The 27,388-nt window shown below is 46.4% G+C and overlaps 1 protein-coding gene across 2 annotated transcripts in view; it reads left to right on the forward strand.

Annotated features, from left to right (window-relative positions):
- The first annotated feature begins 2,025 nt into the window (after positions 1 to 2,025).
- The window catches only part of LOC146822006 (L-gulonolactone oxidase-like), a 761,975-nt gene continuing 736,612 nt past the window's right edge, over positions 2,026 to 27,388 (forward strand). Inside the window, exon 1 of one of the 2 annotated variants that reach the window (XM_085613112.1) lies at positions 2,026 to 2,560. Coding sequence is in view for 1 of the 2 variants with exons in the window: in XM_085613111.1 (XP_085469237.1) it covers positions 26,955 to 26,957 (3 nt within the window). In the remaining variant the exon portion in view is untranslated. Of the gene's footprint in view, positions 2,561 to 26,821; positions 26,958 to 27,388 lie in introns of those variants that run through there. The other variant, XM_085613111.1, reaches the window with a different exon arrangement.

The following is a 27,388-nucleotide window of genomic DNA, read 5'->3' on the forward strand; positions in this document are numbered from 1 at the left end:
ACTCATTATGTTATGCTTCCCCAATCCCTTCCAAAAACCACCATCATCCTATCACCTTTTAATACGTCAAAGCTTCATCTTATTCTTACAAAACTTACAAGACTCATTCTCCTCGCGTTTTGATTCCCAAAGTTCATCTCCATACCTCCCCTCACACGTTGTGCTGTGTCATGTTGTGCTGACCCCTTACCCATCACCCCCCTCTACCCCACCCCCACCCCCCTCTACCCCATCCCCACCCCCCTACAACCCTTACAAACATGACCTATGTATGGCAGCCGATCTAACAACTCAAGCAGCGCCAGTCCTCCCCCCCCCCCCTGACCCCCCCCCAACCCATAAACCCTAGTGGACTCACCCCCTTATGCCTATCTAAACAAGACCAAGTCACCTACCCGGAAAACAATTAATTAAACCAGAAGTGGCTATATACATCATATCCCAGAAATTTACATCAATATCCGGAGTTAATCAGCAGTAGTTGAGCCCCCTTGTGTCATACAGTCTGTATCAGTCTGCCCCCTGGCCGCCTTGAGTTCAGTCAAGTATTCTTGTGCCTTGGTTTCAGAGAAGAACATTCTAACCCTCCCATTCAAGATAACCTTGAGCCGTGAGGGAAATAACAAAAAGGCTTCACAGCCCACCCCCTGAAATGAAGTTATCATCTGCCGGAGTCTCCACCTCCGCTCGACCGTAGTGTGTCAGAAATCAGGCCGAGTGAAAAAGGTGTGCCCCTCAAAGGTCCGCTTTGAGTCAGGTCTATTATGGCCTGCCTTAGTAGAAAATATCAAAATGGCTCTTGGTCGCTCCCCCTGACTATTAGCGTTAGTTCACCTGGACAATGGGAAGCGATGAGCCTGCTGAATTTTCATCTCCCAGTTCCAGTGGGCAAGGTAGGGAAAGGCACCTTTCAACAGAGAGACAATTAAGGCCATGATGTTCTCCCCCTCCACGTTTTCTGCCAGGCCAATTAACCGCACATTATTTCGGCGTTGCTTGTTTTCAAAATCTTCAAGCTTCCAACAAACATCCAGAGACTGCTTTTCCTGGGATTCTTTAAATGACTGTAGCTTATTAACTTCTACCTCCACGGCAGTGGTTCTTTTTTCAACTTGTGTTACCCGTTCGGTCATATCGGTGCACAGCTGGTTAACTTTGAGGATAACCCCTTGCAGTTTTTTAGTGGCCTGTAACGATCTTCTGCTCTCCTGTCTAGCCTCCCCTTGCATCTGCTTAAGGGTAGTGTACAGTAGCTCCAGAGTTGGTGAGGGAGCCACAGATTCTGGGTTATTAGGGCCACTAGAACCACCATGTACTACATTTGCTGAGTTAGATCCACAAACCAGATTCGTACTCAGTGTTGTCGCAGAATAATCCCATTCGAGTTTACGAGCTGTGGCAGAATCTGATTTTGAGGCTCTAGCTTTAGCCTTAGCCTGCCGCTTTGAATTAGTGAATCTAGTACGTTGTGTTTTCTGTGTAGCAGACGATTCCCCTGAAACAGTCTCGTCTGAAGTTTCGAGCTCACTGAGCTCAGATGACTCGGAATCATCATTTAGAGAGTAGAACTTATCCCCATCTGGGGATAATAAGGGGACACGAGACCATAGTGATGTTATAATCTGATTGTTATGTCCAATAAACTCAGTGCTAGCATTGCCCCCGTCGTTCTCCACCATTACAGACTGTGCATCAAAATGAGCCTCCAACTGTCTATCCGCTATTAGAGCTGTTGACATATCAAGATTTAACAAAGTGCCATTACTATTGCCAGTCTCTATGGAAGCAGGCTCACAAAACACTGTCTCCCTGGGCAGTGTGCTGACATTAGCCGGGGGAGAACACCCCCCGGTATCCCTAAGGCTTTTCTCCCTACTCGGAGTCTTAGCCATCACACCAGATGCCTGTGCCTGCAATCCCGCCGTGGAGCACTCAGCACTTTCCTTTCCCTATAGATTATTTTCAGTTTCCTGACTCCGACCAACATCTGACTCCGGTCCAGGTTCTGTAGTTGTCCCAGTAAGAGAAACAGGCTGAGGTAGGAGAGTGCGTTGACGCGAGTCCGTCTCCCCAAACACCGCCTCGGTAACTGTTTTGCCTGCAACGTCCTGGCCGATGTCACCTGAATCCACCTCCATGAGTCCGGGGTCCTTCTGAACCCCTGGGGCACCAGAGACAATGTTCAAGGCTGTTTTTGCCCTGAATACCTCAGCTACGGTCGGTTGCCGTAGGGAGCCCTCCATGACAGCTGTGGCAGTGCGGAGACGAGTGCCGCCCACCACGCCAGCTTCTTCCGGTCTCGTCGCACTGTCCTTCCTTGTGTTGCCCCGTCCCCACCCCTGACTCGATCCTTGCGCTGTGTCCATTACTGAGTCCTTCACAATCTCTTTGGGCTCTTTTGCTTCTTTAGCCGCTCTGCTTGTCTTAGGAGCCATGCTTTGCTGCAGGTGTCTACACAGCCTCCGTTGCCGCAGAGCAATCAGCCGGAGGGTCCACCGAATGGACTGTCCACGATTCTCCGGTCTCAGCACACGAGAACCCAAACCAGGCAGATCAAGTGGTAAGTCCACAAAACCATGTTATTCCATATTTCAACGTGCCTCAGGGAGAGTGAGAGACGGGCGCTGCTCTCACCGAAGTCAGTCGGCGGTCATCTTGCCCTCTCCTTTCCTCAGTGCTTTTGATGTTAAGTAGGACTAGATTTTGCCTAATTAATTTCCCATTCTTTGCTCTGAACCACTTACTTCATGTAGCTTGTTTACATTCTCATATATATCAGTCAGTGTATTTCACAGGAAGCTCAACCTGCTAATACTTCAAACAAAATTAGGTCATTTGGATTTTGGCTAAAGTTAAGACTGGTCAATCTCATTTCTCATTAGTGGATGTTCGTCTTCCATGTTCCTGGATATGAGAATGTCTTTTGAATTTGGAACAAGAATGATCATTTATTGGACTGCTGCAGTAAATACCGAGCATCCAACATTAAAGAAACAGTGGATCCTCACTTGTCTAATAAAGCTCTAGACCTAGTTGACATGTGAATACTGTGTAATCCAACTTCAAGAGATTCTTTGCTAGCCAGTGTGTTCTCTACTGACTTAGTTCTCATCTGGATCACTCCTCTCATCATCCCACGCTCTTTCCATGTTAACCAAAACCTTTTTTAAAAAATGGATAATCATCTGCTAAGTAGGACTATATTAAATGAGGAGGCGGGGCATGACATTGTTAGTATTTTAAAAGTAAGCAGTATCAATAATGTAAAGTCTGCTGTAAGGTATTTCTATGTATCATATTGTTTTGGACTATTTTCTGCCATAAATTATCTGAACCACAAATTACAAGATTTGGGAGAAAATTAATTAGCAAGTTCGAGTTCACTGAATTAAGACAACATGCACAATATGATCTTAATAAGGTCTATTCACAAAAATCAATATCTTAAAAACAGGAACGGTAGATACTTGTTTTCTAAGTTACAAAGCACTAAGGAAAGTACAAGTGTCAATCAAAGTCAATGGTCATAGTAGGCCAGGATGTGGGTACAATTAGAGTATGACTGTGATGAGTGATGGTCTGGTAAGCTTTGCAAGTCTCAGTGGTCAAATGTTTGACCTTGGGACTCTGTTTTTGTTTGGGTTCTCTGTGTCTCCCAGTGAGATCATATACCATGGTGAAGCCAGCGTGTATACCCAGAGGCGGTTACTTCCAAAGTAAAGGGGTGGGGTGGGGGAGAGGTGGGCAAATATTGATCATTTAAAAAGGCACTTACCTGCCGCTCCCTCTGCAGTCTGCCTCGGTGCTCCTCTTTTCCCTGAAGACGTCCAAGGGCCAGCACAGGCTTCCAGATTCCCCACTCAATCCAGGCGCTGCAGATGCTATGAAAGCATCGTCAGGATTGGTCTGAGTGGCCTGATTAGGTGCTCACTAAGCCTGTGCCATTTCTCCACCCGGCTGTACAATACAGCTCGGTTGGAGAAATCTAGGTGTGCATGTCAGTTTGGCCATCCTAAGACAGCCGACCAAACCGACATGCGCACTTACAGTGCTGCTGGCCGTCAATAGAGGACAGCCCGCCCCTCCCCGCTCTACACTCGGCAGCATCGGCTGTCATTGAAAAATAAAATGATAAAATTGTTATACTGTCGTTTTATTTTTTATCTGCAGCGGGGTGACGCTCCGCCACCATTACGATGGAGTCACTGCTGAGTATCCCCCGAAGGCAGATGCCCTTTCCTTCAAGGGAGAATAGATACAACTGGAGTATCAACCCTGCAGGTACACTGCAAGCTTTTCTCCCTGAAAGAACTTGAACAAATATGGCAACTGCAGTGGAAACAATGCTTCTTGATAGAAAACTTAAAGTAGAGCTCGGGAAATATAAATGCATGCTTCCTAGTCACTGATCAGGTAAAATGCGGACTGTATCACTCACAGAGCAGGTAAAAATCATACTGCAGCTCTGCAAGCTCGCTTCACTGCAGAGCAAATGCAGCACGGCAGTGGCAAAGCAAGCTTCTTTCTCTCTCTCACAAAAGACAACAGCAGCAGAGCTTCAAATCCCTGCAAAACAGGTACAGGTATGGAATCAGTGGCATGTGGGAGATCTCTAGATCAGATACGTAATATACAAGTGCTGCCACCAATTTAATTCAGGTGATATTTCGTGCTATCTCACTTCATACCTCCTGCTCCCACTCACAATGCTGCCAGTAATGTTCCTGTTATTTCTCGAAGGTCCTGCTGCAATCACTTTAAGTCCTGCCTTTGCTACTACAGCTCTAATTATTTCCACATCCTGTAGTCTTACTGCTCTTCTAGTTTTCCCTTTAATTCCTACAGCTGCGCTTGCATGCACATTTGCCAAGATCTCAGAGGCTTTGGATTTGCTATATGTAGTGAGAGATGTGGTGTCAAAGGGGAAGGAGAGAGAGGCTAGTGCTCAGTAGGGTCACTGAAAGACAAACTGCCGAAAACAAAAATGCACCTCTATGATGCTCCTATGTTCTTCTCATTTCACTGTCCTATCTGACCTCTATTTTACCCCCAGTAATTAATATTCTCTTTTTATTTTTTGTATTTTTTTATTGAGCAGAGCATCGAGAACATTGAAATAACATAAAAACAAACATTAGCATCAATCGACAAAGAGTTTAAATAATAAGTAAAAACAATTCATTCATCTTTCCAATCTACGACCAATGGCAAAATAGCAACCAAAAAGCTGCTAAAGACAGAGTTATCATACAGCTGAATAAAAAAGATTATAAAGTGCCACAGTGCCAAATTGCGAGAGCAAAAGTGCAAAGCTACTGGACTAAGGTGCTAGAAAAAGATATTTCTTGTTCCTCCAAACCTTTAAGAAATGGTAGTACTACACCTAGACTTCTCCTTTTTTATCCCAGGGTAGTACTACCCCTCTATCTGATTTTCCAAATTATTAAAAAACTTCCAGTTCTTATTAAACTTCTTGGAGGCTCCCACCCAATTCGCATAGGCGTCTTCAAAAGCCCACGTCCGTTTCATTTTATTAAACCATTTTTCATAGGTGGGAACTTCCCTAGATCTCCAATTCTGGAGAATAAAGGAGCGAGGTACCAAAGAGGCAATAAGGAGAAAAGTTTCTTCAGCTTTCCTTAAATTCGTCCTATCTTTGCACATTCCAAACAGGGCCACCTCGGCTTCCGGTAATATTATCTTTTTAAATGCCCTATTTAGAGCGAGAAAATCTCCCCCCAAAAAGGCCCCAGTCTCCAACAAATAAAAAAGATATGACTCCTTCACCTTCCGCCTGGCACCGGAAGCATCTGTCTTCGACTTCCGGGTACCTTTTTTTGAGTGCTTTCGGAGTGAAGTATGCCAGCCATCGAGATTAGAAAGCCATTCTTTTAAAATTGGCTGCTCTCAGAGCCTTACACCCACCCCAACATATAGCTTCCCACTCATAATTGGACAAAGTACATTGTGTTTCGCAGGTCACCCTTTCCAGATGACTCTCTATCAATGGAAGTTGACCCTGATCTCGTAGCAGTCGATACCAATTTCCAACTCCGCTTAATTTTACTCCGAAGAGGGCTCGCACGAGTTTATTTGGTGTGTCAAAAACAAAATTCAGCTTTTTTAAGAAAGGGACGATTTGTAAATATTCAAAAAAAGCTGGCTTCCTCGGAGCGCTACTCCTCGCCAACACTTCCTGCCAAGTAATTACCATACTCTGAATTAAAAAGTATCGAAGCTCTCCTAGCCCATAACCTTCCCAACTTGTCAAGTAGCATGATTGAATTTGAAGGTCAAGATTCTTACATTCCCTCAATTTTAAATAATGCAGCCCAGAGGAGCCCGTCGCCTTAAAAAAAGATTGGAGTCTGGTGGAGTAGTCCTTCAACGTCATGTATCTTGTTTTTTTCAGAAGTTTGGAGGTTATTAAAAATATCAAATCTAGGTACCAGTTTCCTGCACCATTTTGTCCACAAACAAATTATCTTTTAGCCCATTCGGGACCAGTACACCTGCTAGTAAATCTAGAAAAGCAGCATCGTAATAAGTAAGTAGATGCGGTAAAGCCAGCCCTCCCTGTTCAGTTCTTAATTGTAATGATGGGAGTTTGACCCTTGGTGCCTTTTTCCCCCTGACAAACTGCATGATCAATGTTTTCATCTCTTTAAAAAAGACCATATTAATTTTAATAGGTACATTAATAAAAAGAAAAATGAGTAGGGGAAGTATGGACATCTTGATGAGCCAGGCTCAGAGGGAGTAAAAGCCACTGCTCTAACAATTTCTTGATTTTACCTTGCATTCTTACATTGTTCAAATTATATAACTGTTGGTACTGATTGGGAGAGTAAATCCCCAGGTATCTAATCGGATCAGGTTTTGCGGCTTGTGCCTTGAGGTTGGCTGGGAGAAAGTTCAAATCTGTATTCAGAACGAGAGCTTCAGTTTTATTTTGATTTATTTAGTAGCCCCCAATTAATTCAAAATGACTAATTTCCCTCATCGCCATTTCCAAATTATCATTATCAGGCTTCAAATATAAAATGATATCGTCCGCATAAAGCTTCAATTTGTCCATACCCAAAATTGGGGCCTTAATAGCTATATTGTATCGCATTCTGATGGCTAAAGGTTCTATAAAAAAGGTAAAAAGCAGTGGGGAGAGCGAACAACCCTGTCTTGTCCCCCTATTAATTTTTAAGGTACCAGCCCGTTTTGTATTGAATACCACTTGAGCCTGTGCCTCCTGATAAATGTTCTGCAGCATTAGAATGACCTGGGGAGGGATTCCAAATTTGCCATGGGCAAAAAATAGCGTATTCCAGTTCACTAGGTCAAACGCTTTTTCCGCGTCCACCATAATAATACAGAATGGGATAGAATTGATTTTACAATAATCCAAAGCCTGTATTAGAAACTAGGTATTTGCAGCCATAGATCTTCCTGCTATAAAGCCAGCCTGATCTTTGTGAATTATTTCCTGTGCGGCCGATAAAAAACGCTGCGCTCACACCTTTATTAAAATCTTGTAATATGAATTGAGGAGGCTAATGGGCCTATAAGAATTAACATCCTTTGGGTTCTTGTCCTTTTTTACAAAGCAAACGACAATTGCCACCGTTTTTGATATAGTTGAAAAGTTTTTTCAAAGGTGGAATCAATTCTTCTGAGAAAGCTTTAAAAATCAGAAACCCGTCCTCCCCACACACTTTGGCACCAGCTGTTGATTTTATGGCTGCAAAAATCTCTGTACTTTCTAAATCTGATTTTAGCTGGTCAGAACATCAGATAGTCTAGGAAGATTTACATTATCGAAATACTCCCGTATGATGTCTTCCCCCACCGGATATTCCATGGTGTAGAGCTGCTGGAATTGTTCCAAAAAGATCTGTGAAATCTCATCACTGTTTGCTGCCTCTATTCTGGTCTTGGGGTTGATCACCTTTGAAATTAAAGCCGCTTCTTGTTTAGTTTTGGTGGAGCTAGCTAGCAGTTTGCCCACCAAAGGACTATCTTTGTGTACCTTTTGTTGGTAGGATTGGGAGCTGCTAATCTCCTCCAAAACAAAAAAGTCTCTCAGGGCCTTTCTAGCACTATCCAGTTGATGTGGACGTGACAGAGTCCTCTGAGCCTGTGCCCTTTCCACCACCCCCTGGAGTTCAGCTATTTTGGCCCGGCGAGCTCTTGGCCGAGCAGCCGAAAAAGAAATAATCTGACCTCGGGCCGCGGCCTTAAACCACCCCCAAACCGCAAAGGGTCGAACCGTCTCCTCATTGCTCTTAAAATACTCTGAGATTCATTCTCTACAACTATTGACCCATTTCTGATCTTGGAGAAGGAGGCGATCCAGCTGCCACCTAGGTCGCTCCCTTCTCACTTCGCCAATCTCGAGTTCCAGCCCAACATAAGAATGGTCGGAGAAGGGGTTGATCCCAATATCTGCCTTTAGAGCTAGAAGGGATCTTGATGTTAGAAAAAAATCGATTCGGGATACTGTCTGGTATCTGCACGAGTGACAAGTGTACCTGTTTTTATCAATATTGGCTTTCCGCCAGGGATCTATTTGTTGGTAATCCTGCCTGATAACCTCAAAAATTATTTTAGTAATTGGTTTAAATTGTTTTTAGTTTTTATTTGAGGTATCCTCCATTAGATCCTGTATATAATTAAAGTTTCCCCCGATAATAATCTGACCGGGGCCCCCCTCAAGAGCTCATTGATTTTAACCAGCCCTGAGGTGTCAGCCGTAACGGACCATAATAGTTCACGAAATTCAATATCTTCCCCTTCAATTTTGCTGCTACCCATAGCCATCTCCCCTGTGGATCCCTACGAATTTGTTCAAACTCCCATGGTAAATTTTTAGAGAAATAAATAGCAACCCCTCTCATAGCTAGGCCTGCTGACGTGAAAAAAGCGTCTGAATATATCTTCGGTAAATAAAGTTTAGGCGAATTAGATGTTAAATGTGTCTCTTGGAAAAAAACCCATGAGGATTAAAGGTGACGAGCCACCTAATAAGCCCATCATATTTTTGTTTGTTGAGCATGCCATTGGCATTGATTGGCAAAATCCTACATTTACTAGTGATTTCTATTTCTTAAATAAGCTTGTTGTTTGCTCAATTTGTGTCTGCGTCAGCTCATTTTACTCTTTTTGCTACGATAGTCCAACACCCACCCTCCCCAGACCCAGTGCCCCCCCCAAGAGATGTGGTCACACCCACAACCCCCACCCTCCACATCTCGTCCCCCCTTCTACACTATTGGGTGCCATGGATCTACACTATTGGGTGCCATGGATCTGCACCCTAGGTGATCTACCCCCCTACACAGTGCAATGAAAACCTTTCAATCTAGAATCATATAAAATGTTCCTCTAACCAGCACCCTGAGCTTAGATTGCTGCGCAGTAGATGCCTGGGCCCCCTGAGCTTTGAATAAATACAAGAGTTTCACAAACTCCTTACCCCTATGCACCGCCGCCACAGACATATCTACAAAGATCTGACATTTAATTTCTTTGTTAATGGAAAACTGTCTCTGGTGGATCGCTTTAGACAGAATGTTCTCTTTTACTCGATAGTCAGCAAAGTTAGTCAGAATTGTACAAGGGAATTTAGCGTTGGGAATGGGATAGACAGGAACCCGATGTGCCCTGGTTAACGTTAAATCCCCAGTGAAATCTGGGAGCACTTTTTGCTTAATGAGGGATTCAACCCATAAGAGAGTATTTGCTCCCTCGCACCCCTCGGGAACTCCGACAATTCGAAGATTGGATCAGAGTGAATGGTTCTCCAATTCTTCAAGTTTGTTCTTGTGGAAAATTTTGTCTTCCGTTACTGAGTTAACTTTCTGAAGTATTGAGCTCATCTGATCCTCCAGCTGAGCAATCCTTGATTCGGCTTCTTGAAGTCTTGCAGGGATACCTGCCACTGCCTCTTCGATTTTTCCAAGCTGAAGATGAAGTGCACCTATCTTGTTCTCTTGATATTTTTTATGTCCATTATCTCGTCCAGTATGAGATTAAGTGAGGATTTAAATTCCAGTTGTTGTGTATTGGTTTCGCGAGTTCGAATTTCGGACTCCGTTTGTTGAACTTTACTCTTCTGGCTGGCTGTTGGACCTGTTAGTTCCAGGCTGCTCTTCATTGGGGCTTGAGATGGTGCCTGCAATTGAGATTGAGACCCGCTCTCCAGCTGCTGCTTTAGGAGGTTTACGATAGAGGAGGATTGAGCAGGGGGCAAAGGTTGAGCTGATGGAGCTGAAGGACTTGCTTGTCCATGCGTCGGTTGTCCTTCCTCTAGCAAAGTCCAAGTTGTAGCCGAAGGTGTCGGGGATGCCAAAGCTGGGACCTGAGAAGGTGGAGATATATGTAGCATCTGCAAGGAATGAATTGCCGCTTCTTCTGATACTGGTGACGAGACCGTATCTAGGTGTGGTGGTGCTTGAGCGGCTGTAGGCTGAGTGCTTTTTCTCGTAAATAGAGGGAAATCTTTAGAGTTCTTCAACTCAACTTTTTTCATCCCTGGTGCAGCCTCACTTGTCTCGTTGATCTGTACCTTCTCTCCAACAATATGCCCCTCCATTAGGATCAAACCTGAAGGGTCCTCTCCCTCTTGCGGTAGCCCCTGCTGTGACTCCGCCAGATCTTCTGCGGAGCTCTCAAAACTTGAGCTCATGCCTAACTGGCTTGCTGAACACACCACTTTGGAAGATGCTAGTGCCCCTTTTACTTGCATCAAGAGCTTTTTTGCTTTCAGCCCGGTTGCAGCTTCAATTTTGGCTATTACATTCACTTGTTTGGAGTGCCTCCCCATCTTACATTAAGTTCTTTCAATCTTCGCCCAACGTACCTGGTATCCAAATTCTTAGCTCCCCGCACTAACCAAAATATAAGATTTACACAAGCTGGCCCGAATTTTCCACTACTAAGGGCTTTAAAGTTAGTTGTAGCATATTTGTGCAACTCCTGATACTTAGTCCCAAACTCCCAACTTGCAATTGATCCCACTGCCAGTGGCAGAGTTATTTTGCCAGTTCCGTGGTTTAGCTAAACTTTTAGCCTGATACTCATCTCCCAGCATCCAGCACCCCATTGCCGCCTTGCCTCCCCTCGCTGCTCCCATTAAGTTCCTACCAGCTTCCATGGACCTCGAACTGGATCACCTTTGCTGGCTCCTCTATTCTTAACAGCTTCTCTTGCGCCGTTGACACACCCTTGCCGTCCTGCTGTGCACAGAAGCACTTCAGAGCCGTTCAATCGCGCTCTTACAGCTCCGGTTTTAAAGCGCCAGTGAAGCTCTATGGAGCCTGCGACCAGGTCAGAAACATTTTTTAGGGACACGATGCAGCCTTCTGATTTCTGCCCCATTCCGATTTCCTTGTTCAGCGTTTCGGCGTTTTCAGCGCCGCAGCAGAAGCAGTCAGCGTTCTCCGACGGTCTCCATTGCCGTGAAAGGAGCAATGGAGGCTACACGGAGGCGGGAGTCTCCGTAGCCATTCCTCAAGTAATTAATATTCTCCTATTTCTCTTACTCTCATCTATCTATTTTCTCCCTATTCATTCTCTCACTTTCTTCTTTTCTGATCTTTTAAAGTCTCTACTTGCCTTTTTCACTCATGTTTATCTCTTTTACTTACATTTCTCTCTTCTCCATATCTTCTTGCCTTCCTCTTTTTTCACATTTGACTTCTCTCAATCTCTCCTCCCTCACAATCTTCATTTCACCTCCTTGTATCTAACCATCTTCTTTTCGCCTGCTCTCTTACACGTTCTCTCACACTCATCATTTTTAGCCCCTCATGCACCCCTCTACCTTTTGCATATGTCCTCTCTTACTTTCTCCTATCTTCTACTGCTATCGCTTTCTCCTCCACTTGGAGCCAGAGCAAGTATACCGTAGCTGAAGGCGCATCTTTTTATACCACCCCCTCTAGCATTGCAGTAGGATATGTACAGTGGCCAGAATATCCTCTGACATGAATGTATGAAATTGGGTCATTAATTGTGCAGCAGTGTGGTCTGTACAAGTCATATGTACATAATTTTACCCTTACTGGAAATCAAGTACTCAGTTGTAGCACTTGACTCTCTCTCAGGGTAGCAAAGCAGAGCAGTCGAAGGCCAACTCAGAGGGGTATTCAGACAAAATATTGTGTTTAAAATATCTACAGACAAGAATATTGTGTCAGAGATAATGTGACATGGAAATATCGACAGCAAGAATATCACTGTCAAGAATATAGATTTTTCTGTAAGTAATTTTGATTTTTAAAATATCAAAGTCATTAATATTATTTGCAAAATATCGTTGTTTAAAATATCCTTTTTTAAATAATTGTTATGTATTTTAGTGTATATTTTAAATGTGTTTGATTTGATATTTTAGTAGTTACTAAATTTAATTTAATTACATTTTGTGTTGTTTAGTTCCGTATCGAGTTGTGGGCTTTATGGGGTATAGGGTGGAAAGTAATTTAATTATAATACATTTATAATTTATTTTAATGATTAATTTTATTTAATTATGTTATTATTATTTTTTTAAAGGAACTTTTATGTGTGGGTTGTGGTGTCATAGGGGTGATGGGTAGGTAGTAATTAACTTAGTGGCAACCTATAGATTGGTTGCCATACTTGACATTGAGACAAAAGCTTATGCCAGAATTTTATTAGAACATTTAGAAGCATGGGTAGCCAAGGAGGACATTTTGCCTTTTTTCAAACAGGATTCAGAGCTAGGACAGCCACTGTAGACAATATTCAAGCTCTCTCTGTCTTCAGGTACCGTGCCCTTCAGAAAAACCGTCCAACTCTTCTGTGGTGGTTTATAGATTACAGTGCATAGATTTCCCTTTGGAGAGGGTGGACAGGGCTACCTGCTGAAGGAAATTTGCAGCTTGGGGTATACCATCAAATCTACTAAGAGCTATCATCTCATTACACACAGAGACTTGGGTTTGTGTGAAAAATGGCTCATAGATGGCTACACAGATAGTTAAAACAAACTGTGCGCTAAAACAGGGCTGTGTTCTGGCTCCTATGCTGTTTAATCTGAATACGGCTGATTTAGGGAAAGTACTGGATACCTGTAATTTGGTTCCTCCAAAGCTAAATTCAGTCTTCTTGCAAATAATTCAATATGCTGACAACATTGTGGTCCTGGATCACACCAAGTTGGATTTGCAGAGGGCTTTGGACACCTTGAGTAGATTTACCAAGGCCAACCATCTACAGGTCAATCAGTCCAAAACTGAAGTCCTGATATTCGGTGGCTACCGACAGAAAAAGATGGCAACTTGGCAATTGGACGGTAAGACTATCACTACAGCAAGGCATTACAAGTACTTGGGTGGGTGGTACGGCAAAACTGACTGAGCCGTTGCCCAAGTGAAAGACCTTATAAAGAAGGCAGTAGTCATTACTCATGGGATTGGCCAATTAAATTGCTTATTAAGTAGTGCCTCTGCTGCCCCTATCTTAAGAGTAACAAAGGCAACCTTAACCACAGCCCTGCAGTATGGGCATTTATCTTATCCTGGTGCATTGGGCACTACTCTGGAGTTATGTCACATCAGAGCATACAAAAAACTATCCCATCAACCGTGACATGTCTGATGCCCCAGATTAAGACTAGAGCTGGGGCTAGTAACTCAATCAATCGAGTGTAAGGCATCCATGTTAAAATATTACATCAAGTGCAAGACGGCTCCTAAGAACTTGGTAAAAAGCCTTTTGAAAACCATCTATGAAAACTCAGTTAACCCATGGTCCATCCAACTAAATGAAGTGATCCTGTTATTCAAGATTGAAGTTTCTGCCTTTGGGGTGGTGCCATCCCACACTCTGCATGGAGGACAGCCATGAACAAGCAAATGAAAATGGCTTCCGGGGAACAGGATTTACTCGCTGTTGATAGCCACGGGTTGGCGCAGCCTCTAAAGGAATCCTGTCATGTTGGGAAACCACAAACACATTTCTTGGATTCCATCAATACAGCTACTCGGGCTCAAATCCTTTATATGAGACTATTTGCTTTACCGATAAGGAATTTTAGCCGGCGCTGGGCTGGCTCAGGTGTTGATAATAATTGCTGGTTATGCCACAATTATCAAGAAACATGGTTTCATTTGCTATGCTGCTGCCCTGCTTTAGATCATCGAAGGTGATTACTGCTAAAACCTATTTTTGGGGCAGAGGGAATATGTACCTGTGTACAGGCATCTCCATTATGCTTTAATAGCATAATGGGGTGTTGGGTAAAAGCACTAAATTCATGAACATTTTAAACCCACTTTTATTGAAAGTACAGGCCATAGCCCTCTCTTTGAAACAGCACGAGACGTTAATTACATCATTTGCAATATGTACTGGGCTACCTGCATAACAGTCGGGGCGTTAGTAAGATCTACTTTGCAGCATTATGTTCTTAAATAGAGTGTGCTCGTTTAATGGGTTAAAACCCTCTAAGTATGAATGTCTTTGCATTTTGTTTCCAGTTTGGTCTCTTTCGGTTGGTTAACTATAATGTTTTAACAGTAGAGTCATAAAGAGTTATTACTATTGTAGTTATTCGTGTTAGGAACTTTAATGCATAGGTACCTTATGGGGCAAGCAAGAGTATGGGATTTAAGAGTGCACTAAATGACAATTATATTGGGTATTTATTTTGGGTGTCTTCACATTTTGCATCTCCCTCTTGGAGAGGGAGGTGCTAGGAAGGTGGGCTGGAGGTAATAGCTTAAAGTACAGGGGGTACGCTGGAGGTACTAGGTGTGATAGTTCTAGTCAGCACTAAGCACTTTTTCCTTCTATATAGTATTGTTTTATTGGTGTGTATTGAAAGGCAGTAGGTCCCAATTTAATTTGGTTCACTGCATTTATGAACCAGCTCAGTGTCTACATTGCCTACCTCGGACTGTGAACAACTTCTTCCATTGACTATGAATTTTAGTGGTTATGTAATTATGTTTTACCTCAAGAAGGACATTGCATATTTTAGGCCTGGTTAGACCTATGCACCCTGTATTTTTAAACAAAGTATATTGTTCAGATTACCCAAACAATTTAATTTTGCTAATTTTATTGTTAATTAAGTATTCTGAAAATTCAGTGCATCATGTTGATTTTTCTTTTTAAATTGTTATGGTTTTAACTAACTATACAATAAACGTATTATTTACTTACTTACTATGGTGTAAAGGGTTGGAAGGTCATTCATTTTAATGAATTACTATTTAGTTTTTAATAAGTACTATTTGTTTAATTGACAGTTAATTCTGTTAATTGTGTTAATACATTTTTTGTTTTAGATTTTATGTTTGGGTTTTGGGTTTTGTAAGGTTTTGGGTGTGAAGAAAATTAATGTCAAGAAATTAATGAGTATTAATTTAATTATTATTAATTAATAATTTGATACTTAATTATGTTTATTGTGTAAATAGTTTTTTTTCCTTTTATGAATGCGTTTTGTAGGGGTATTTTGTGGGAAGTACAGTAATTATAATGATTTAATATTTAATTGATGAAAATTAGTTTGTTGATGTGGGGTTATAAGGTGGGAAGTAACTAAATTAAATGTATGTAATACATTTTTGTTAAAAAATAATTTTTAAATGAAAACGTTTATTTGTATGAAAATTAATTTTATCATAGTTGTAGGTATTTGTGTTATGTATTACAAATTGTAATAATTTTTTTTTAATTAATAGTACATTTATTTGTAGATTGTTTCAACATATTTATATTTTTTTTATTTAAATTGTTTTTGAAGTAATTTTATTTTGTTCAAGATTTTTTTTGCATTTTACCGTTGCCCCAATTGGAGTGGGAATAGTAAATTATACTCCTCCACAATCCATCACCTTCCCAACTGTTGTACTGATTGGTGTGGGAATAGTACATTTTACCCTTCACTATCCAACAATTTCCCTTATGTTGTACTGACTGGAGTGGTAATACTAAATGTTATCCCTCCGCTACCCAACAATTTCCCTACTGTTGCACTTATTGGAGTGGAAATAGTAAAAGTTACCCTTCTGGTATCCAACATTTTCCCTACAGTTCCACTTATTGGAGCGCGAATAGTAAATGTTACCCGTCCGCAATCCATATCTTTCCCTACTTTGGTACTGGCTGGAGTGGGAATAATAAATGTTACCCCTCCACTATCCAACACTTTCCCTACTGTTGTATTGACTGGAGTGGGAATAGTAAATTTTTCCCCTCCTCAATACAACACTTTACCCACTTTTGTACTGGCTGGAGTGGGAATAATACATTTTACCCCTCCGCTATCCAACACTTTCCCTACTGTTGTATTGACTGGAGTAGGAATAGTAAATTTTACCCCTCCGCAATACAACACTTTACCCACTTTTGTACTGGCTGGGGTGGGAATAATACATTTTACCCCTCCGCTATCCAACACTTTCCCTACAGTTGTACTGACTGAAGTGGGAATATGTCCCTTCCTCCACAGAAACAATTTGAAATGGCATTTTGAAACTTCTATGTATGCTACTTAATGCAGCACACCTAGGAGTTGCAAAACATGCATTTTTTAATTGATTGGTTATGTGCAGGAAGGGCCACTTTCCTGCACATAAACAATCAATGGCCTTTTGTTGTTTTTATGTGTGCTGCACAGTATACATAGAAACAGCAAAAACGAGGAGAAATGAAACCTTTCTCCTCGTTGCGTCTGTTTAAGACCAGGTTTTCCCTGATCTTAATTTTGGTGCTGCCTCCTATATACACCACCCTTGTAAATAGTGAGTAGCATCAGAATAAATGGGTGTTGCGGTGAAACGCCCACCGCAACACCCATTGCCCTCCCCTTTCATGCTAAGTACAGGTAAAAGGAGGCCTTATTCACAAGGCAGCATTAAGCCACGCTAAATACATAATGTGTCATTCCTGTGGCGATAGGGGCCTGTAAATATTCCCCCATGTGCAGTCACATTGTAACTGCGGTGTCGGGACTGCCGACCGGAGAACAGAAGGTCAGTCCCGAGACCGCAACGTTGTAGTGTCCGCGCGACATCGTAATCATGCCCTAAACATGATATTCCTACTTGCTCTCAAATAAAATGTATTACTTATTAAAGGTAATAAGTTAGCCCAATGTTATCCTATGGGAAAGCAAGGCCTTGCAATAGTGAAAAGCGAATTTCTGAGTTTTTCACTAAAAGACATGTAAACTTTAAAAGAACATGTCCAACTTTTGTAAATACAGTGCACCCTGTCCTATAGGCATGTTAGAGCCCACAATAGGAGTGGCTTGAATGTTTTAAAAAGGAATTTTTGGGCTTGGCAAACGGTTTAATTTGCCAGGGCGAAATGGCAGTTTAAAACTGTACACCTAGGCTGCAATGGCATACCTGTAACATGTTTAAAAAGGCAACTGAAGTGGGTAACACAATAAGTGCTGCAGGTCCACTGGTAGTATTTAATATACAGGCCCTGGGCACCTGTAGTACCAATTTACTAGCAACTTATGATTAAATTAATTGTGCCAGTTGAGTGTAAGCTAATTTTACCAAGTTTAAAGGCGAGAGAACAAGTACTTTAGCATTGGTTAGGAATGGTAAAGTGTGCAGAATCATAAACCCAACAAAAACAAATTCAGCAAAAGAGGAATGGGTAAGGCATAAAGCAGGTGAGAGCCAGGTCCAACAGCATCCACCTAGTGTTCCCTTCCCCAAAAAATAACCTAATGCTGTATTTTGGTTGAACAACCTGGAAGTAAAGTCACGGGAGAAGGCGCTGATTCACTCGGTCCCTTGGAGATTATACGAAGATTAGAAACAAACTTCCTGAATACGGCACTAAAAAGATATGCAACTGAATGCAGGAAGGCAAATTTTTCCAAGTCTGACAAGTTGCTTTCGACAAAACGTAGATCACCGGCTGGTGATTAAGGCGATTTACGTCCGTTTAAGAGAAAAAAATTGAGCTTGAAGTTCCACGTCCTGAGGAGAACCCGACATACATGTCCTAAAGGGTTGGAAACGCGTCTACAGTTTGTTTTTTCTAACTAAAAAGGTGCCTACCAGATGGGCATACCACGTAATGCTCACTAACGACTAGGTGTATCTTGATTAGAAAATTAAGTGAGCCAAGTTGGTCTACCTTTTGGATTTAGCCTCTGAATTACATACCAAAAATGTTTAATGTATAATCAAAAAGTATCTGAGGCTTTGTTTAGTTCGACCATGATTATTAGAACTTGTATAGAACAAGAGCTGTATATATTATTGACAAATTATAATGAGATTTGTAATGCATTTGGATTACATTTATGTGTTGTGTTAAATGTTGTTGTGTCCAGTGTATGTGCGTAAACGTTTTTCATTTGTGTATTGGCAAAAAATTCTTGCAAAAAAAGTATTGTTTTTCAAAACAAAGATAACAAATAAGAAAGTAAAAAATATCCGAGAAAGAAAAATAAAATTCAATTTTTTTCCAACCAAAATGTTGAGGTCGTTTGGTTGTTGGTATAATTGGGATGTATGAAAGAGCATCAGTATTGGCAGTTGTTTGTTTGGTATTGTCTGACATGCAGTTCTCCATTTATCAGACCTCCTCTTTTGGTCTCTTGCTTAGCATTCATCCTTTTTCCATTTGATAGAGGCATACTCTTCACACCATTCGTTTTCTCACGCCCTCAGCTCCGTCTTTCTGTCGCACATTGTCTCCTCAACCCTCCCACTTCACACATTTCATTTTCAGGTCACGTATCTCTCCATCTCTGGACAACCTAGGGCTATATTATGGATATAGTGCACTGTGCCACTCTGTCCTGAGACACAAACTTAATCTGTTCACCTGACACTAAGGGTCCCGACCGCCTAATTACAATGCGACTGCACCAGGTGCAGTAGCATACTCACATTTCCCTATGGAAGCATGTGCTACGGCCATCAACCGGCCGTAGCACAAGACCCGATAGGGAAATGGGAGGTTGAGTTTATCCCTGCACCGTGATAGTCACCTCAACATGCCTGCCACAAGATGAAGGGTCACTGTTGCCCCCCTCTATGGTGCTCCCTCATCCAATAACCGTAGGCCACTGCTTGAAGGAGGCCCTGATAGGGGCCCCCAAACTCGCTTTCCGACAGGCTTTCCGTGTCGAAAAGCCTGGCATGGAAAGCCTGCTGGAAACTGAGCATTGTAATCTGAGCAGCGTAAAACGCTATCCATTGGGAGATTAAGGGGGGAGGGGGGGCAAGCCGACACCAGACCACTTTACTGTGTGTGAAAAAGGCCGCTTTATTGAAACAGGTGCATATCACAATTTTAACTCCTTGGCCACTGCCTTACAAAACTAACACCTCGCTATACAATCATTTCCTAACCCCTTGTTCCTTCCCCCACCCCTACGATCCCCACATCAGTTCCCCCATCCCCCAAAATACAACATAACATTCCATAACCAACATATAACCCAATCCTACACAATGTAGCATTTCCAACTCCCAAACTCCCCTGACTGTAACCCCTACCTGCCTTCTGTGCAACTGTAACTATCCAACCTCTAATCTAAACTTATCCAACCTGGTTACCCTTTCACTGTTCCTGGACCCAAACTACCAAACCTATAACAACAAACTCTAGCCAATCCCGGCCAACTGTCAACCACCCCGTCACCCAGAAGAAAGGGGGAAGTGTAGGCGGATACGCCTCTTCCTCCCTCTCTTCTGCCCCCCCCCCCCAATCCCCGCAGGACCGCGTGTGAAACTTAACGCCTGTAAACCCCTAGCAACCGTGCTAAGACCTCCCGCAACTCCAAAAGATACAGGTCCATCCCCATCCGCGACAAATGCACCCCGTCATCCCGGAACAGCTCCTGCGCATCGTAACGGAGGTCCCTATGAGCCACCCTTCCTATCTCCAACTGACGACAAAACCGCACCATCTCCGTATTTAGCTTCCTCCTCGCTTTATCCACTGCCCCAGGGTTTACAGCCCCCCTCCAACTCCTCAAGGGGACAAATTCTGTCCAGACAATGGAACACCCAGCCCATTTCTCCTTGATCAACACCAGGTCCTTTTTCATAGCCCGCATCAGCGCCAAACCTGTCTCCCTGACCATGTCATTTTCCCCCAAGTGTAAAACCAACGCATCCGGGCACCTACCCGCCCTTAAAATCCTGTTCAACAATGGCACCAATTCCTTCCAGCGCATGCCGCCCTTACCCCTCCATGCCACAGAGAATAGATCTTTATTGAACCCCAAGCTGTCCCCAAAGTAGCTCTCCTGGGCCTGGACCTGCGCCCGTCTCGCAAAAGAATGCCCCACAATCCAAATAGACATCTCCCTGGCGAGGGGTCCCATAATCGAACCTGAAAAGAAAAACAAGAATGAAGACCAGGAAAACACCAACTACAACCATTTTTTTTTTTTTTTTTACAGCACCCCACCCCCTGTCTCGCTGCGCACAGACCGCTGATAGCAATTCGATGACCACCTACCCAACTTCATGATGTCCCCGTGCTCCCAACCCCTCGCATGTGCCTCTGACGCCGCCCCAATTCGGAAGTAATGCGTGCCAAAACCCCTCTCCTCGATACCCAGTCTCCTCAGCGCTTTACACAGCACTGCCAGCAGTTGCGAAGCTTTAACGCCCCGCCCCTGCCGATGTGAAAAGACCAAGTCCCCCAACCCCCCCGAGCATGATTTCCAACGCAACCCCCACCGAAAAGGACAGACCTGCGGCGAGCGCCCCCTCTTCAAAGCAACCCATTTCCCCCGACCCTTTTGGTCCGTTTTTGCCTTCCTGAGCCAAATACTAACCACCTCCGCCCCGAAAGAGACCTCACCCCAGGCCAGGCCCCGATCCCCTTTAGACCCAAACAATTCTGACACCCAAAAGGCCCCGAAAAACATCCAGGTCATGAGTGTAGAAAAAAGGATGGCCTCTCCTTCATCCAAACACACCCCGGGCAAAACCCCAATCACCCCTTCCAACAGCTCCCAAGACAGTGGTTTCCGCACCCGGGCGATGCTTCCACATTCCCGCGCCCAACCTTCCAAAATCCGTGCACCCAGTTCCCCCGTGGAGGGGGCGTAGCCCCACAACAATTTCCCGACGAAAGCAATCCCCGCCAGTTTGCCCACAATCGTCACCTTCGTAAGACCTTTCTCCACCAGGTCCAATATGAACTGCACGACATCCTCCTGACGTGCCACCCAGGAAACCCGCCACCGCGCCCCCGAACGGACAAAGTCCTCCCAAGCCGCCCGGTATGCCAACCTCATAGACTGTGCTAAGGAGCCTAGAACCAATTGTAGCATCCGGTGTTGCCTACTTCCCATAGCTGGTTCGGCATTCTGGTCGGGTTCACGTCCGCATCCTCGGCGACACCGCGGAATCTCCCCCACTGTGAACGAGACAAGGCATCCGCAATGTCATTCTCCACACCTGGCACATGCACCGCGCAAAACGCCATATCATGCCTCAGACACCCCAGCACAAAAACCCTCAACAACTTGAGCACCTGCTCGTCCCGTGCCGACTGCCGATTGACCACCTGCACCATTGCCATGTTGTCAATCCTGAACGTGACCTTCTTGTGGGCTAACAAAGCCCCCCACAGCGTGACAGCCACCACTAAGGGAAAGAATTCCAAGAAGGCAATACTCCTGCCCCCCTCCAACCATTCTGCGGGCCAGGGTTCTGCGCACCACCTCCCTTGCCAGTACAGCCCAAACCCCTTGCTCCCCGCTGCATCCGAGAAAATTTGCACATCCCACACCATGTCCACTTCCCTCATCAAAGGCACCTCGTTGAACTGACGCAGGAAAAACTGCCACATCCTCAAGTCTTCCCTCACCCCGGCTGACAGCCGAACATGATGGTGTGGGGGCCTCTGCCCCTCCAAAGCTCTCCCCAGTCACCTACAAAACGTCCTCCCTACTCTGACCACCCTACAGGCAAAATTGAAATGTCCCAGCAACACTTGTATGTCCCTGACCGTCACTTTCTGTCGTGCCAACACACCTGTCAGCAGCTCCAACATGTTTTGCTTTTTATCCGCCGGGAGGCGTGCCTCCATCAGACCTGAATCCAATTCAACCCCTAAAAAGGCCAGCGCCGTACTTGGCCCTTGTGTTTTCTCTGGGGCCAGTGGCACGCCCATTTCCCTCATGATCTCATTGAAACTGTCCAGAGCCCTCTGGCATTCCGTGGAGTCTGAGGTGCCAACAAAAAAGAAGTCATCCAAGTAGTGCGTCACTCCTTGGTGACCCGTCCGTTCCGTAAACAACCATTGTAGGAACGTGCTGAAACATTCAAAAAGTGCGCAAGACATGGAGCAGCCCATGGGCAATGCTTTGTCCACGTACCAGTGACCGCCGAATTGTATGCCCAACAGATCCCAGTCATCTGGATGAACTGGCAGCAACCAGAAAGCAGACTTTATGTCGCACTTTGCCATCTGTGCTGTTGCGCCCGCGGTCACCACCAGTGACATAGCCACGTCAACAGAGGAGTAGGATACAGTGGCCGCACTTTCTTCAATAAAGTCATTGACCGACCCACCTTCCGGCCATGCCAAATGCTGTATAAGGTGAAACTGTCCCTGCTCTTTTTTAAGCACCACTCCAATGGGTGACACAATCAAATTAGGCAACGGCCAATCCTGAAAGGGTCCTGCCATGCGGCCCTCCTGTACCTCCTTATCCAGTTTCGCTTGCACCACCTGTGGGTGCTCCCGTGCCGATCTCAAATTTTCTGCCCATCTCCGTACCCGTGGACCCTCATACCCCAGCCTGAACCCGTCCAGAAACCCCCACCGTAGTCGCTCTGCCGCCTCCCTGTCCGGATACCCCCGCAGAGCCCCCAACAAAATCTCCACCTTAATCGGAGTATGAGCCCATTGGCCCAGGCCGCTTAGACCCCCTCCCCCCTCCCGACTGCTGTGACTGCTGCTGTCCCCCTGCCTTAAAGACTCTTGACTGCCACTGCTGACCTCCTTGTGACTGACCCTGGCCCCCCAACACTTGACCAAAGCATGGCGCTTCCCGCAACCGGAGCATTCATGCCGAAAACGGCAATACTCCCGCGTGCACGATCCCTTATTATAGTCCCAGCACGCACCTTTCTCGCCTGCCGTACCCCTGCCTGCTCCCCCCACCCCCCCTCGGGTGGGGCCCCCTCGAAAGGGCTGATACACGAGCGGTAGCCCGCTGGCCGTAAAAATGGTCTTTCCCGACCCCACGAGACCCATCGTATGCTGCCACAAATCCGTGTCCAGCTCTCCCCACTTCGCCTCCGTATCCCAAGCCATGCGCGCCCGGAACTCCTCGTCGTACTGGGCCCAGGCATATCCACCCCCTGTAAGTTGCGCCTTTCGTATGACATCCATGTATTTAAACATGGCCACTGACCTCTCCGGGAATTTCTCAGAGTACACACTAGCATAAATGAGAAAAGCCGCCGTCCAATTTTCTATCGTTAACGGCACGTTAGGCCGCTTAGCCAACTCAAATTCCTCCTCCTTAGAGCCCTCCTTTGCCCTCACCTCCCTGTGCAGGAGCTTGAGCATCTCCACATATTCCCCTTTCCGGATCCTCTCTCTCGTTGTCAACATCAAATGCGCCCCCAAGGGCTTCGTTACCCCTATATACGGTAACCGTTTGATCTTCAGCTCCTTACTTTCCAACTTAGTCTCCCCGTCCCCTGCCTTTGCGTCAACTGTCCCTTTCTTGTCCGTCAAACTCTCGTCGCCCTTGCTTTCCCCCCCTTACCTGTGCTTTCCGTGCCCATGGCCACATCCACCACATACGCTCCATTGCAGAACCTCCCCCCGACCCCCCCTCACCAACAGACCCCCCCACCCCTCTGGATACCATCACTGGGCGCCCGAGCAAATTTTTATTACCTGGCGCCAGTGCCTCCGTCCGACGCTCCTCACGGCGTCCTGTCCTGGGGGCCGAGCTGGTCTCCCACCTCGATGTCCGACCCGTGGGCCTCGCCTGGCGTCGTGACACCTGCAAAAAACTAGCCACAACATTACTCGGCCCCCCTCCCTGTCGTCCACCACATCACGCAACTCCCCTTCTTCCATGCTATCCTCCTCATAATCCAATTCCTCCTGCCCTACACCCCCAGCACCCCCCACTGGTGGCGCCAACTGCCTGCGTGGTAAACAAACATCCTCCTCTGCGTCGTTCCATTGCCGTTGCCCCCCGGGGTGCTGCGACCCCGTGGGTGTTGGGGCTGGCGAGCCCGTACCGGGCCTACTTATGCCAGCCGTGCCGGGATCCCTCGCCGGTACAGGATACGCCGCCCGAGGCTCCACCCTCCCTTCTACTTGGTGCCGTCGAGCCGCTCCCAGCCCTACCAAGTCCAGAACCCCGCGACGGTCAAACTGTCGGTCCACCGCCTGAAAAGAAAAGGAATGGTCTGGTGTGCTGGGCCTACCTCCTTTCCGACTCCCATCCCATCCCCGCTTGCCCGCCCCCAACGTACTCGCTACCCACGCCCACCCCACCGCGCTCAGATCCACGACCTCTCCCTCCTCTCCGTCCCCCACCTCCCCATCGCTCGGCCCCGCCCCCTCATCCTCCACCGCCCAACCCCTGGGCCTCCGCCCCTCCGCCGCAACCCCGCTCCCCACACCGCCCCACCCCGCACCCTCCCCTGTCCCCGCGCCCCCAGGCCCTTCACCTCCACCCCCTACCCCGGTCGCCCCCATCAACCCCTTCGCCTAGGACTCAAAGATGTCCAGGCCGTCCCAGTCCCGCTCGCTTCCCTCCGAGTCAAACAGCACCGGGGAGTCCCCCCCTGCTGCATTCCCCTCATCCCCCCGTCCGCCTGACCCCCGGCCCCTCCACCGACGAGGGCTGATAACCCCTTGCCCGCAAACTCCTGTTCAAACCCCACCGCGCTGAGGACCCCCCACCCACACCCCCCTCCCCCGTGCGATCCTCCTGTCCGCGCTGACTCAAATCCCCCCTGTGGCCCATGCCACTGCCATACGCGAAGCCCCTGGCTGCAGCACGCCCCACCTGTGGACCCTGCAGCGTGCCCCGCTGTTCCCTCCGCTGGGGCCTGTGCCGTCTTGACTCTGCCCTCCGCACCTTCCCCCTGGTTTCCAGACAGCGGGGCAGCGCTCCTCCGCCCCACGCTGCCCCGTGATACTCCCACCGGAGGATTTCCCTGTTCCGCCTCGCCCCCATCGTCCCCGCCACTCCCCGACCGCTCCAACCTACGCGGCGCGGCCAGGGCCGCTCCCCTGGCAGAAGAGCGGCCCTGCCACGAGTGTCCCCGCGCTCCTCCCGCCACCCGCCCTACGGCCGCTCCCACAGCTTTGGAGCGGCGCTCCACAGATTTAGCCCGCGACGGGGGGGGCACCTGATGCTCTCCCCCGCCGAGGCGCTCGTCCCCGCCCCCGCTCCACCAAAGCCCCACCCGCGCTGACACCCGCTGCCTCCCCACTCCCCGGGGCTGCGCTCCTCGCATACGCGAAGCCCCTGCCACTCACCGTGCCGCCAAACGCTCTCCCGGGGGGCGAACATGACGCGACGGCGGCCGCCACCCCCGCGGACACGCGCCTCACTGGGCGCACCGCTAACGTCGCCTCGGGTATGAGGAGATCCATCCTCCCCGCCTCGCTCAACAGGCGAATCGCCTCCAGCACTCAATAATCCCCGCCTGCCATGATACTTCCTATGACACGATCGCCAACAGAAATACCAATAAAAAATGTTTTCCTACTGCTAGCGCTCCCAGCCACCAGGTCACCAAACCAAAAATGGTGGCTGGGGAGGCGCGTAACTGGCATATATACCCTTGGGCTACTTTTACGAAATTGGGCTACATTTGGGCTATCCCCAAATGTAGCCCAAAACTTACAAAATGGCCGTTCCGGCCACACCCCCCTCCCCCCTCCCAATCTGCCCGGTGGGCAGACCTCGCTGTGCTCGGCTGCCCCCCAAGCTCCCATATGGATTACTTGCTGGTTCTGACGGATCGACGGGCTCTTTGAGCCCATCGAACACCAGCCGTAATGACTGGCCGGTTTCACATTTTAATTAAGCAGTGGGAAGGGAAACCGACGATCTCGGTTGGAAAGCCTCTGACCCAAGGTCTGAGGCTTTCCGACCAAGATCGGAATCAGGACCAATGTGCGAAAGCAGATTGAATCACAACAAATGTGCTGGTTCCAGTGCAGACACAAACTTGCCAATGCTTGTTTAAAGTCTGTGACTTCCCCATCGAGCAGTTATGAAACAGCACTGACTGACAATGCTCCTTCATAGTTCTGTTTTTTAAGTGAAATAAAAGAAAACATTTCTTTGTGTTGATGATCTACGGCATATCTGAGAAAAGCCAAGTGTAGTGGAGAAAAGAGGATACTGGACTTCACATAAGGTTACCAGATAATTTTAAATGATGTGGAATTCCATGGTCTTTTGCTGAGCACTCATTTAACAACCTAGTGCATTCTAGGAGTTACAGACCTGCAGCCCATAAAATGAATCAATTGGACAAAAATTGTGGATGACAGAGTGTAGCAGAAGCAAAGAGTGGGCTCTGTGATGGTGCCCCTGATAACACTGATTCATATGATAATCTTTGTGTTTGCTTATTTAAATGTGTATTTAAAATAATATGATATTAACGAGACGATCCACAGAGATGGATATTATTCTGGATTCAGCACTTGACAGAGAAGGAGGAGCTGAGAACCTGCTCCCAGGGACCAGCAGGCAGCACCTGAGGAGGTCCGGGCGTTGTTACTCATTACCCACCTTAATGAAAGTCACATTGTTGGCTGGTTACAGGGGTCGCTGACTCATCCCCGCAGGCAGTGGTTAAAGGATCAGAACAGTCTGTCCCTGGTCTCTTTCTCCTTCTTGGAAGCGGTGCGGATTGTGTCTCCAGACGCCTCGAGGCAGAGAAGGGCAGCAGCTCCTGTTCATACTCCAAGAAGCAGACATCATGGTAAGGACGATGCTGGCAAGAATCAGTGGCTGACACGTAGAAAGGCAAGATGGCGGGTCATACCAACTCTTTGGAAAATCTGACTTCCGTTTTCCTTTGCAGCATCAGCAGAGAGGGAAAATGGGCAAGGTCTAGTGAAAGATACATGGTAAGAAAACGAAGCATCTTTGAGAAGCAGGGAGCGTTCCATGTAGTCTGGTGTTGGCGCGGGATTCTTTTCCTGTGGCGCTGAGAGGAGTTGAGCCTGGCCAGTCATAGAAGTGCAAGACACTGACACAGGATTTGTAAGACATTTCTGCATCTGAGCCACAAGTCATGAAACCTAAAGGTCAAGTCAGAGAAGGCTTTGATTAATGAAAACCGGCCGGTTCTGTATTAAGGCGACTGTAAGCATCTGCCTTATTGTCTCATCACTAGGTGGCGCATCAGGT

This window comes from Triturus cristatus, chromosome 6, assembly GCF_964204655.1.
Source record: "Triturus cristatus chromosome 6, aTriCri1.1, whole genome shotgun sequence".
NCBI classification, from domain to species: domain Eukaryota; kingdom Metazoa; phylum Chordata; class Amphibia; order Caudata; family Salamandridae; genus Triturus; species Triturus cristatus.